Raw genomic sequence first — 14,428 nt, 5'->3', positions numbered from 1 at the left:
AACAAGACAACGTACAGATGTTGTACATCCATATATTTTCACAGAAAAGTCAGACACAATCACAGGGAGTCAATTCCCTATTCTTCTTTATAAACCAAAGGACACACCCCCCCACCCCCGAAATGTAGCCACATGCATACTAAAAATACTGATCAAGTGAATGAAACTCTAAAAATAGACTGGCACCCTGTAGACACAACACTGTTCTGTACAACTAGATAGCTGTTATATGCATTTACCAAAAACATTCAATATCTGCATTCCTCTCTTTAGAGATTAACATGTACATGTATATACACACATTATACATGTACGTCTGAAATTGACATGTGAAACGTACAAAAACAATGACAAGTTCGTCCTTCTCCGGAACAAAAGTACATCATTAAATATGAAAAACAAACATGATTTCCTTCCCTTCAGGTCTTTAGTTACATATTATATCAGTCTGTCCCCATGTGGAGCCCCGCAGTCTTTATATCAGTCTGTCCCCATGTGGAGCCCCGCAATCTTTATATCCATACCACATCAGCTCCCTGTGTGGAGCCTCAACAGTCTTCTCACTCTCCTGATCAGAGCCTCCACAAAGCTGTAGTGAGTCCGAGATTTGCAATATACCTGACCAAAATAAAACACAATCGTTGAATTTACAAACCACATCATTTCATCCACCATCAATGGTTCAATTTACAAACCACAGCATTTCATCCACCATCAATGGTTCAATTCACAAATCGTAGCATTTAATTCACTATCAATGGTTTATTATCCAATCCACAGCATTTAAAATCCATCAATGGTTTAAATAGAATTTGTTTTTGTTACAAACAAATGTCCCCCCAGCTCTCTTGATTGGAAGTGCACCAAATGAAACCCCCTCCCCTTAATGTACTGCATGGTATGGAGGAGAAAGCATGAGCTGAAACATAAACATTACGAACTGCACTTCGTGCATTGAAGAAAAAGATGGAGAAAAGATTCAACATCGGTGTTCAATGTGTAAATCTAAATTCACCCATTTTCTTTAATCTGTACATTCAGGTTGAGGGTGATAGGGCAGAAAATTTACCAGCATTCAGCAGTTAAATTTACATATCACCGTACTATTTAGTTAATGGGTTAATATCACCATACTATTCACAGTTAATGGGTTAATATCATAGTACTATTCACAGTTAATGGGTTAATATCATAGTACTATTCACAGTTAATGGGTTAATATCATAGTACTATTCACAGTTAATAGGTTAATATCACCATACTATTCACAGTTAATGGGTTAATATCATAGTACTATTCACAGTTAATGGGTTAATATCACCGTACTATTCACAGTTAATGGGTTAATATCATAGTACTATTCACAGTTAATGGGTTAATATCATAGTACTATTCACAGTTAATGGGTTAATATCATAGTACTATTCACAGTTAATGGGTTAATATCACCATACTATTCACAGTTAATGGGTTAATATCATAGTATAAGCAACAGCTCCATGTTTGTGAATATTAAAAAAAGAAGAAGCCATTTTGCAAAACTTTTCACTAGTATGACAACTGTCTGTCAATACATTAAACTAAATAACTCAAAATTCAACCATGCATCCCCGAAGTTGTCACATCAATGGCCGATTGTGACCTTGACATTTACCTTTGTGACCTCCAATTTGAAGTATCTTTCTCAATCATTCAATTCTGCACTGATTACAAAGTCTATAGATTAATAAAATATTGCAGAAATTGCATCACAGAAAATGTTTGAACAGAGGAATAGATGGACCTCATCTCTAATGGGGGCATGGAACCACTGATAATACTTAATACTTCTGATGACGCAGGCCACTACCGAGAATTAATCACGTACAACCTCCGTGTACTCGTACAATTTTCTCTTTCATTCAACCCATACAGTACATCTATGAAATACCTGGTCAATCTCATGAATTTTTTTGAGGAGTGAATCGTGGATTGCCGAATTTGCTGTCTCTTTCAGTGTTTCTATTTCCTCGCTAGTCACGCCCATCATCAGCTGCCTATCGACATTTGCAAAAGAGTCTGCCTCGGAATCAACCATTGAGGATCGAGCTGTCCCAGTAAGATCTGCATATAAATAAACAAACAGCCAATCAGCAGACAGTTTACATGAATCTTAAGAGTCATGCATAATGCTTGGTAATTATCTTCAACTTAGCCATTGAAAGGCTTCATAAGCATAATTATGCACATGTAACAAAATACTTTTATCTTATCCAATAAAAAAATTGTAAACAAATCTGATATAAATGCCTTGATGTAATTCAAAACCAAACATTTTCCCAACTCTAGGTCTGCCAATGCTTTTAGAATCATTAAGATAAGACATAAGATATGAAGAGTCTGGCTGACCTTGAAGCCTCCGGAGCTGTGTCTGTCTACGAGTCTGGCTCTGGTACATGGCTGACTGCTGTGTGACTGGGACACAGTGAACGAGATAGTATTCCAAATGTCGCCACAACATAAACAGACAGTTCTCCAGGATGTCTAGTGTACAGTCAGGAAAAACACACTTCTATAACTCATATTTATTGTATATTGTTTAATGCCCCGCTCGAGAATCTTGCACTCATATGGAGACGTTACCATTGCCGGTGAAATATTGCAAAATTTAAGCCTATGCTCAGCACTTATGGCCATTGAGCAAGGAGGGATCTTTATTGTGCCACTCCTGCTGTGACATGGGGCCTCAGTTTTCGAGGTCTCATCTGAAGGACCGCCCCGTCCTATTTAGTCGCCTCTTACGACAATCTAGGAGTACTGAGGACCTATTCTAACCCGGATCCCCACAGGATCTATAATTCATAACAAGCTCGGCTAGCTGTAGGATTTTATATGAGAGAGGTCGTCTAAGGGCAGGACTGAAAGAAACATGTACATGTATTTCCATGGACGGGAAAATTGTTTTTCTTGAAAAATGCATGTCCACAGATATTGGGAAAGCCAGATACATGAAACAATTCATACTATACATCATCAACAGATATAATTCATACTATACATCATCAACAAATATAATTCATACTATACATCATCAACAGATATAATTCCCACGGAAATGTTAGGGACAGTTATACACACAGTCATCTGATTAAATGAAGATTTGATTTTTTCCGAGAGGATACAAGCAAAGTATCGCAGCTGTTCTTCCTTGCAGTGGACAATCTTAGTGAGGCGGCTCTTGGCCAGTTTCTGTCGCTGATGTGAGCTCATCTTCTCTTCAACCCCAGAAAACTTTTTTTTTTTGAAAAAGAAATCACATACATTTTAATATCAAAAGAAAATTAATAGAAGTGCATACAGCAATAAAAAGGATGAACATCTAAACATTGTATACAATTTCTTTATACTGTAGCTAAACAAGACTAAACTGCCACCATTTCGCAGTACCTGTTTGAGATCATCGGTGCTGAGGTCGGCCAGGCTTTGTAATTTACGGAGATGTTGTTTGTGAGTCTCGTACACCAACATGAAATTGTTGGCACACTGCCGGAGCTGATACACAACGACACCAAGACTGGGAGCCTGAATCGCGCTTTTGCTTAGAAAGGAAGTATCTGGAAGAACGTGATAAAAAGTGTTAACTGTATAGAATCGGAGACAATGTGTGAATAAGGAATCTGAGACAATGTGTAAATAAGGAAGTGTAAGTGACACATTGAAATATTGGGACTACTTTGAAGATTAATTGATTGTTTAGCTGTTTTCCGCCACACTCAACAATTTTTCAGTTATCTGGTGGCGCCCAGTTTTAATTGGTGGAAGAGAGAACCCAGTTACAATGTAACTAGGAAGAGGCCACCGACCTTCCGAAAGTAAACTGGGAAACTTTCTCACTTACCGGCGCGAATACTTTGAAGAAACTTACCATCAGTACTTCCAAGGTCTCTAGCTAAAGCCTCCTCCAAATTCGGCCGAAAAAGAACTCTACAGAACTGAGAAGTTGGTCCTACAAAACACAAAAATCAACAAAACCTGATAATCAAAAAATAACAGTCCTTTTGTACAATGACTGTAAACACACTTTATCCTGCAGATGGAGGATTTCTGTTTTGTCTGTTGGTATGAAATTCTATGGATTTGTATGGAGGCATAAAACCGTACAGTCACTTTAATTTTAGAATGCGAAGAAAATCAGCATTCTCAGTTGCTTGAATCAAATAAAGTGGCAAGAATCCTATATAGATTTTAAAGTGGTGATTTTAACTGTTTAATCTCTCTTAAATGGTATTATTTGTTGTCCATTTGAATGTTGTGCATAGTATATTGTGTTTATTCTAAAGAAAATAATGACAACACAAATGTTTGAAATTATTCATCACTGATTAATACTTGGTCAGATGACTAAAAAATATCATCTATACATATAATATTAATTCTCATGATAGCAGTATTGAATGGCATTAATTTGTAATAGGGATTTCAAGTCCAATACCAAACCACTTCTTTTCCGATTATAAAGTTACAATGTTGTGTAAATTACAACATTTTCTGTCCATGAAAGCAGACACACACGATGTGAGCATTGAACATTTCAATATCCTTATTCCCTGTAATACCTGAAGTCGAGATGACGGCTCGACAGTACGACGTCACATTGGCAGACACCTCCAGAAACACGACAGCGAGTTCCGAACTCAAGTCCTTCCCTCGAGTCGACTCGTCCGATTCCAGTAACTTCAGTTGTTTGTTGACGCGCTCACACATACAGTACTTTGGCATTAAGGCTAGCATCTGTCTCTCAATCCTGACCTTTTGACCTTTCAACTCTATTCCAGCAGGGTCAAGGTCATCAAATTCTGCATCTGGAATGCCTTCATTAAAACAAATAGAACTTTATGTAAATCAGACCAATATCCATGTGAAGACTCATTATAATACATGCACATTGATAATTATCGAATTCTTATCTTTTGGACAAATTCATCAAGGAATTGAAAGACAGTGGGTGCAAGTGACCTTTGACATGAAGATGTAAGTTATTGACAAAATGTGATCTACTGACAGGTTTGATAAAACCCATGTCTTCATTTAGTGAAATAATCCTGATGGAGTGTAATTTAATGGCCACAATTAAAACCCATGTCTTCATTTAGTGAAATAATCCTGATGGAGTGTAATCTAATGGCCACAATTAAAATCAGTGTAGAGGGTCACTGTTTTCAATGTAAATACTGTTATCGCTGTTGACAGATGGGCGACGTTTACCTCTGGCATTGGCCCGGGCCAGAACTGCTGTGGTCAGAGCCAGCTCACGGAGGGTGGCTAAACTTAAGTTGGGCTGACGATCTCGTAAGATTCCGTGAAACACATCTCCATGAGATAAGATAAACTGCATCACCTGCAATGAAGAAGAGAGAAAGGTCGGGAAATGTTACTGACTGACATAGTGTGGAAGGAAATCAAAACGACGGGAAAAGTCACCAACTCTTTACAATGTCGTGGTCAGACACACTGAAACAGTCACCAACCCTCTACAATGTCGTGGACAGACACACTGAAACAGTCACCAACCCTCTACAATGTCGTGGACAGACACACTGAAACAGTCACCAACCCTCTACAATGTCGTGGACAGACACACTGAAACAGTCACCAACCCTCTACAATGTCGTGGACAGACACACTGAAAGTAATCTCTAAAACACAGGGATGTGACTGAATTCCTTAGAAATCAAAGGAAAACTGGTCAAAACGAGAGGAAAACACCTCACCCTACCTGGAAAAATATCATTTTCTGACACTTAAGATCAAATCCAGAGTGTTTCATTTTTTCTAAAATTGAGCAAATCAGAGGATTTCCTCTGAGAAGAGGAAAAATCACACCCCTGAAAACATTTAACAGAAGAAAAAATTCGCAAAAGATGGCTTAAAAAATGAAAATGATTGATGCAATCAGCACTAAAAAGAGATAGACAACTAAAAACAAAAAAATAAAAGACGGATTTAAAGAAAATTATCAACACCAGACTGATAAAGAACACAATCTGTTTACCTGGTTACCACAACACGACACAATGAACACAATCTGTTTACCTGGTTACCACGGCAACACCACACAATGAACACCATCTGTTTACCTGGTTACCACAACAACACCACACAATGAACACAATCTGTTTACCTGGTTACCACGACAACACCACACAATGAACACAATCTGTTTACCTCGTTACCACAACAACACCACACAATGAACACAATCTGTTTACCTGGTTACCATGACAACACACAATGTACACAATCTGTTTACCTGATTACCACAGTCCTGGTTCTCGATGCCTAGTGATGTCAGCATGGCCAGACAAAATTTGAGGGCGGAGAACAGGAGCTGTCTGTAGCGTGCCATTGGACTAGGCAGGAAGTCTTCCTCTACAGCTCCATCATCAGCCTCCCTGTCACAACACAAACATTTATTATCAGTCTCCCTGTCACAACACAAACATTCATCATCAGTCTGTCACAACACAAACATTCATCATCAGTCTCCCTGTCACAACACAAACATTCATTATCAACCTTCCTGTCACAACACAAACATTCATCATCAGTCTCCCTGTCACAACACAAACATTCATCATCAGCCTCCCTGTCACAACACAAACATTCATCATCAGCCTCCCTGTCACAACACAAACATTCATCATCAGCCTCCCTGTCACAACACAAACATTCATCAGCAGTCTCCCTGTCACAACACAAACATTCATCATCAGCCTCCCTGTCACAACACAAACATTCATTATCAGTCAGTCACAACACAAACATTCATCATCAGCCTCCCTGTCACAACACAAACATCCATTATCAGCCTCCCTGTCACAACACAAACATTCATTATCAGTCTCCCTGTCACAACACAAACATTCATCATCAGTCTGTCACAACACAAACATTCATCATCAGCCTCCCTGTCACAACACAAACATTCATTATCAGTCAGTCACAACACAAACATTCATCATCAGTCTCCCTGTCACAACACAAACATTCATTATCAGCCTCCCTGTCACAACACAAACATTCATTATCAGTCTCCCTGTCACAACACAAACATTCTCATCAGTCTGTCACAACACAAACATTCATCATCAGCCTCCCTGTCACAACACAAACACTCATTATCAGCCTCCCTGTCACAACACAAACATTCATTATCAGCCTCCCTGTCACAACACAAACATTCATCATCAGTCTCCCTGTCACAACACAAACATTCATTATCAGTCTGTCACAACACAAACATTCATTATCTACTGTGTGCATGTCCTTCACTGATTACTTTCCCCTCACTTGAATAACACTAGGACGGTGGATTTCATAAAAATGTACATGTTACGGTGTATGTTTAAAATGGCATAACCTTTTAATGAAACACAATATGGAATTTGGTAAGTTGTTAGAATACGTGTTCAGGTGTAGATTCTTACCGATTGCGAGGTCATCACGGATTAATTTGCCAGTAAATCAGGTATGAAGAAACAATCAGTCGGTGAATTTTTAAAACTAATTCATTCAAAACTTCAATAATTGCAAAAGATTTATTCAACAAACAGTAATCTCCTGTGCATTTTTATTTGTTTATTCACATTTTCTTTTCAAAACTTCCATGAAAAACTTATGGAAAAAGTTCAAAGGGGAAAGCTCAATAATTTTTTTTTAGCAGCCCGGACCTTTTTGTAAAATCTACAGGTATATGTATACTGTATGTAGTAACAACCGTGCTCGCTAGGTGGCGCATCATGTTCTATTTTTATTTCTACAGGAAAAGTGGGACGAGGTTCCACCCTGTTTTTTACGGGCTAGTATGGATAAACCTAGAGCCTACGAATGATGCGAAGTTAATCGTTCGGATCTAAAATAGCTATATTTAGCGTATCTCACGTGATTAGGCACATTCCAGAAAATCCCTTTGAAATTGAAACAGTTAAGCAGAGCAAATATATGTAAATATTGACTTAACGGTGAAATACACAACAAAGAGTGACATATTAATAAATTTTATGCATGAATGAATTATACTGAGGTCAAACATTGACGATAATTGCCCGTGTTCATATAGTATTTGATTGATTTCAATATCCAAGGAAAGATAACTCCCATTATTGACGTACTCACAACGTACCGGAAGTATACAATAATACAATGTTTATACATCACATGTATTTCTGAATAATGAGTTAATCTTTATTTTCATCAGAATCTTTTTCATCACACTCGCACACCAGGTCCCCATACCCCTACCAGTGTCAATCTGTGACTGATAGTAGTGCGGTATTTAATTTGATATAGTCTAGAGGAAATTCGAAATATGGTAGTGATATTTCTTCCTCACTGAATTAACTGGATTTTTAGTGTTTAAAGAAAGATGGGGGGGGCAAAAATGCTATTTGACAAATTTTCAACAATATTAATTACAAGGCAAGGCAAATTTAAAAAGGGTCATAAGCTACAGATGATGCAATATTCACTTGCAAGTTGCACTGCCACTAGTTACACTAAGTGACTTACTTAAAGATAAATAAAGTAACTCACAGACAAATATTTTATTTATTTATCTATCATTTCATTTCATTTTGTTTTAATATCATGGTTTGTACTTGAAGAGTCATTGCAATAAAGGGACATTATTGGGGTTACAAAAAAATCTGATCATGCAGTTTTTAAATTTCTGAATTCTATAAAATAAATAAATAATAAACATTTCAACCATTTATTCTCAGACAGATTCTGATACCACTCAGCCCCCAGACTGGCCAGAGAGATCTGCTTCTGTCAGTTCTGATGCAACTCAGCCCCCAGACTGGCCAGAGAGTCCAGTGTTTCGGTAAATTCTGATAATGATGCAACTCAGCCCCCCCCCCCCCCCCCCCCCCCCCCCCCCCCCCCCCCCAGCTGTATCAGAAGTTCTTGGAAAAGACTGGCTGATGTTTAACTAGAAAACTGACACGGTCAGCAAGGGCCCCGCTGAGGGTTATTAGAGGAAAGTAACATCTGTATTTGATATAGCAATGTTTGGAGCTGGTATATATTATGTTAGAATTAACAAGAGGTACTGTGAGCAATGCTCACTAAGAATACCCCCCGCTTACCCCAATCTCCCAAAGGGTGTTGGTAATAGGTATAAACTACCTCTTTTCTGAGTGTAAAAAACAAATGGCATGACAAACCGAACCATATTGCTACTTCGATGTCCAGCGCGCATGACCTTTTGACCCCAAAATCGATAGGGAACATCTTCATCCCATGTCCATGTCATGTCCATATGTATGATATGGTAACTGTAGGTGGAAAGGATAACGCTTTAGAGCCGAAAAACCATATTGCTACTTCGATGTCCAGTGTGCTTGACCTTTGGACCCCAAAATCGATAGGGAACATCTTCATCCCATGGGTAGTCCATATGTATGATATGGTGACTGTAGGTGGAAAGGATAATGGTTTAGAGCCCGGAAACCATATTGCTACTTCGATGTCCAGTGCGCTTGACCTTTTGACCCCAAAATCGATAGGGAACATCTTCATCCCATGGGTAGTCCATATGTATGATATGGTGACTGTAGGTGGAAAGGATAACGCTTTAGAGCCCGGAAACCATATTGCTACTTTGATGTCCAGTGCGCTTGACCTTTGAATCGATTGGGAACATCTTCATCCCATAGGTAGTCCATATATATGATATGGTGACGGTAGGTGGAAAGGATAATGCTTTAGAGCCCGGAAACCATTGCGTCTACAGATGGACGGACGGACAACCCGATTCCAGTATATCCCCCCCCCCCCCCCCCCCACAACTTGTTGCGGGGGGTATAATAATATATAAAGATACATTGGAATGCCAATTTGTGAAAAAGGCATCATGAAGCATATTTATGAGAGACTTGTGCAATTTAAATTACTTCTGTTTGACACACACTCATGACATCCACTCAAACACAACAGAGTGCAACAAAATCCCATTCTAATAGAGGATTCAAAATGGATAACTGGTACAAAATAGGGTACATCCTATTCGAAAAGGATTATGAATTTGACATATTGATGTCTTGGAAAAGGAAATTCTGACATCGGGGCTCTTAGTTTCTGTGGAAACGAGGGGGTTATTTATATTCCGTCTTTCCTATCCGGAAAGGCCGAATATAAATAACCCCCTCGTTTCCACAGAAACTACGGGGCTCTAAGCGTTTTCAAACACATTGTCATTTGATAAAAGTGTTCTACATTTTAAAAAATAGAGATTAATATGTCTTTACATACATAAGTGAGAAAGTTTCCATTATTCCTAGCCGAGACATACCATGTATGTGCAAAAAATTCATGAGCAAATATCAAAATACTCACGTAGAAAATGTGGACCTTACCATCAACAAGCGCAGTGAAACACGCCATTTCCAGATTTTCGCCGACGAAAGCTCGGTAACAGTAATGAATAAGGTACACTCATTTTGTATCTATTTTGTGACTTTCTTGATTAAAAGGAACAGTTCTCTAATGTGTAATGTGCAATTACTACATAATTCAATAACTTGAAGCATGAAGCAGTTTCACTTTGCAACCGGACATAAGAAATTTTATTTCGCATTCCGATCCCGATTGAAAGTTGTTGACTGGGAATGACATGTCTTAATTCAATATACATGTAACATCAAGCATTTTTTATATCACATTACACAAGAGGCCCAAGGGCCTAGAATCGCTCTTCTGATAAATTGTACAACCCCATCATTTCTATTCTTAGCCTCTTAGTATTCTAAAGCTTTAGTTAAATCCTAAGAATTCAAAAAAAGTAGGTCAATGTGACCTACTTTTTGGTTTACACATAAGAAATATCAACTGACAGAGTTTGATGATTTTAAGCCAATTAGTATCTGAATATTGAAATATAGCTGTCAAATTCCAATCATAGGTCATGGTGACCTACTTTTTGGTCAGCGAACTCCGAACATGCAAGACCCATCAACTGACAAAGTTTGATGACTGTAGGTCAAATAGTATCTGAAATATATAAATATAGCCGTCAAATTCCAAAAGTAGGTCAAGGTGACCTACTTTTTCGTCAACACCCTTCAAACATGCAAGACCCAACAACTGACAAAGTTTGATGACTGTAGGTCAAATAGTATCTGAATTATATAAATATAGCCGTCCAATTCCAAAAGTAGGTCAAGGTGACCTACTTTTTGGTCAACATCCTTTGAACATGTAAGACGCATCAACTGACAAAGTTTGATGACTGTAGGTCAAATAGTATCTGAAATATATAAATATAGGTGTCCAATTCCAAAAGTAGGTCAAGTTGACCTACTTTTTAGTCGAAACCCTTCGAACATGCAAGACCCATCAACTGACAAAGTTTGATGACTGTAGGTCAAATAGTATTTGAAATATATAAATATAGCCGTCAAATTCCAAAAGTAGGTCAAGGTGACCTACTTTTTGGTCGACACACTCCGTTGATTCAAGATGCATCAACTGTCAAAGTTTGATGATTGTAGGTCAATTAGTGACTGAAATATATAAATATAACTGTCAAATGCCAAAAGTAGGTCACAGTGACCTACTTTTTGGTCGATACACTCCGAAGACTCAAGATGCATCAACTGACAAAGTTTGATGATTGTAGGTCAAATAGTGTCTGAAATATAGTAATTTAGCTGTCAAATACCAAAAGTAGGTCACGGTGACCTACTTTTTGGTCGACACAAACCGAAGACTGAAGACGCATCAACTGACAAAGTTTGATGATCCTAGGTTTTACAGTGCCCAAAATATGCATCTAAAATTGAAAATGTGAAATTTGAATATCTGCAAAATTCAAAAAGTAGGTCACTGTGACCTACTTTTTTTATAAATATGTTTCAAGGCCTCAAGATGCATCAACTTACAAGATTTGATGAATCTAAACCTCTCGGTATTTGAAATAACAACTTAAAATATAGCTATAAATGATAAGCTATAAAATTCAGAAAGTAGGTCACGGTGACCTATTTTTCAGTTGACGCATTTCAAGGTCCCATGATCCACCAACTGACAAGTTTTGATGATCATAGGCTTCAAAGTGTCCAAGATATGCATCAAAATTAATTTTAAAATAAATACCTGCAAAATTCAAAAAGTAGGTCACCATGACCTACTTTTGAGACAACTTGACACAAGGTCCTAAGATGCATCAACTGTCAAAATTTGATGATCCTAGTCCTTATAATGACTAAAATGTCTAAGATTTAAGGAATTTAAAAAAATTTAAATTTAGGTCAACTTTGAAGTGACCTTGAGACCACGCCCTTTGCCCCAGGGTAATGCCTTGAACAATTTTTAATCTACAACATGTCCTCATCCTTATGTGTAAGTTTGGTGATAATCTGCCCTGTGGTTCTTGAGAAGAAGATTTTTTAGCAACCACTACTTTTGTTTGTATTTTCCTGATTATCTCCCCTTGTTAAAGGGTCACATCCCTCTATTTAGTATGTATGAAAGCCCTTGGGCCAATGATACCCTGTAACAAATTTGAAAAAAATTGGCCAAGGGGTTCTTGAGTTATAGCCCTTTTTCTAAAAAGTTTACGCACACCGCACAAATGGCCATAGCATTAGCTCTTTGAGCCTTTGGCTCAGAAGAGCTAAAAAGAACCCAAATATATACACATACACAATGTTGTACACAATGTTGTAGAGTTATTTCTTGTAAATTTTCTATATATCAATACAATGCATATCATAATTCAAATTGAATTATCTCCCTTAGACAGTGGTAAATAAATACGGTCATAATAAGAAAGATGATGACATTCAAACAGACAGACAAAGTGACATGACTTCAAAATCTATAGGTATCTTCCTCTTATTGTAAAATATTTCTGTACAAAATTTGAAAACTGTACAATGAAAACTGTTTGAATTATTGTGTCACAAAGAAAGTGTTCATAATAACAAAGATCATGCCATACAGACAGACAGACAAAGTGAAATGACCCCAAAATCTATAGGCTTCTTCCTCTTATTGTACATTATTTCTGTACAAAATTTGAAAACTGTACGATAAAAACTGTTTGAGTTATCGTGTCACAAAGAAAGTGTTGACGGACAGTGATTACTATAGGGCTTCCCGCATTTCATGCGGGGCCCTAATAAATCAGTTTTCCTATTAGCTTTACTTTTGCTCCTGTTCATCAGTTCATTAGGCTATGGCCCAATCTGATTAAATTTAAGATCTTTGATCCTCTCCGTATACCCCTTCCTTTCCTGTATCTGTGAAGTCCAGAGGTGAGATATATTCTTTCCAAAACAACTAAGAATGTTCATGGAACAATTTAGTATCAATTGTTTTCCTTTCTATGTTGTATGCCTTATTTCAAGAAATAACTTTGGGTCACTTTCTAATGTGAAATGGAACATATTCCATTTTTGACAACCTGACGGTAGGGGTGTTTAAGACACTATACCTCATTTTCTGTAAGAAAATGGAGTAAAGGGAATTCAGATTTGGATTCAGCATACTCAAAATTGGTAATTACACCTGATTTTTATTGTTTTGGGTAATGATGTTTCAAGAAATAAAGTTGGGTCACTTTTTGATGTGAAATGAAACATTTTCCATTTTTGACGACCTGGCAGTAGGGGTGTTTAAGACACTATACCTCATTTTCTATAAGAAAGTGGAGTAAAAGGAATTCAGATTTGGATTCAGCATAATCAAAATTGGTAATTACACCTGATTTTTATTGTTTTAGGTAATTTTTTAAAAATGGGTGGTGGTTGCTACTGTATGGTGTCATGGAATTGAAAGTTAATATCGCGATTATGTGCAGGCAAAATTCCGATGAAGTCTTCATTGTTTTATTCTCATTTTGGATTTGTAAAATAAGATAAAGTCGCTCATCATCCCCTGTGCTATCTAATTCAACAATTCTCTCATCATCGCGATTATTTTGACTATTTCCACCTTCGCTTGGAGGTATTGTTAAAATCCTAATCTCTGAGATCAGCCATTACTGTAAACATGTTCCCAAATCACACAAAATCTCCCTCAAAGCGAGATTTTACCCTTTAATCTAAACATTGTTAAATCTCGGTATGCTGAGACCTGTCCAGCTAGTGTGTATTAAAAAATCATTCATTTCAACCCAGTACTTACATGTATCGATGCAAACAAGCATAAGAAACAATCACCTGTCAAAGTCGGGTCGAAGGTCAAAGAAGACGCTTCCAGCCAATCGCTGCATGACTCCACACTGAAGCAGCGTGTGGGCCCCCACTGCTGACTCAGCAACTCGCGTCAACAGGCTCTGTAACGAGATCATTCAATAATTAACGAGAGCATTCAATAATTAACGAGAGCATTCAATAATCAACGACATCATTCAATAATAGACACAGGCTCTGTAATGAGACGA

General features: G+C 37.6%; 1 protein-coding gene across 3 annotated transcripts in view; it reads right to left on the bottom strand.

Annotated features, from left to right (window-relative positions):
* Positions 1–16: 16 nt before the first annotated feature.
* The window catches only part of LOC125674483 (nuclear pore complex protein Nup205-like), a 60,523-nt gene continuing 46,111 nt past the window's right edge, over positions 17–14,428 (bottom strand). For all 3 annotated transcript variants that reach the window (XM_056159604.1, XM_056159605.1, XM_056159606.1), the window contains 10 exons: positions 14,205–14,320; positions 6,290–6,431; positions 5,245–5,377; positions 4,596–4,850; positions 3,905–3,985; positions 3,427–3,593; positions 3,162–3,270; positions 2,389–2,523; positions 1,931–2,103; positions 17–618 (listed from right to left, as the gene is read on the bottom strand). In XM_056159604.1, the coding sequence (XP_056015579.1) occupies positions 529–618; positions 1,931–2,103; positions 2,389–2,523; positions 3,162–3,270; positions 3,427–3,593; positions 3,905–3,985; positions 4,596–4,850; positions 5,245–5,377; positions 6,290–6,431; positions 14,205–14,320 (1,401 nt within the window). In that variant the 3' untranslated portion in view covers positions 17–528. The remainder of the gene's footprint in view (positions 619–1,930; positions 2,104–2,388; positions 2,524–3,161; positions 3,271–3,426; positions 3,594–3,904; positions 3,986–4,595; positions 4,851–5,244; positions 5,378–6,289; positions 6,432–14,204; positions 14,321–14,428) is intronic.

This window comes from Ostrea edulis, chromosome 3 (assembly GCF_947568905.1).
Source record: "Ostrea edulis chromosome 3, xbOstEdul1.1, whole genome shotgun sequence".
Taxonomy (NCBI): domain Eukaryota; kingdom Metazoa; phylum Mollusca; class Bivalvia; order Ostreida; family Ostreidae; genus Ostrea; species Ostrea edulis.
Note: the sequence above shows the minus strand (reverse complement) of the source record. Positions and strands in the feature narration are given on the sequence as shown.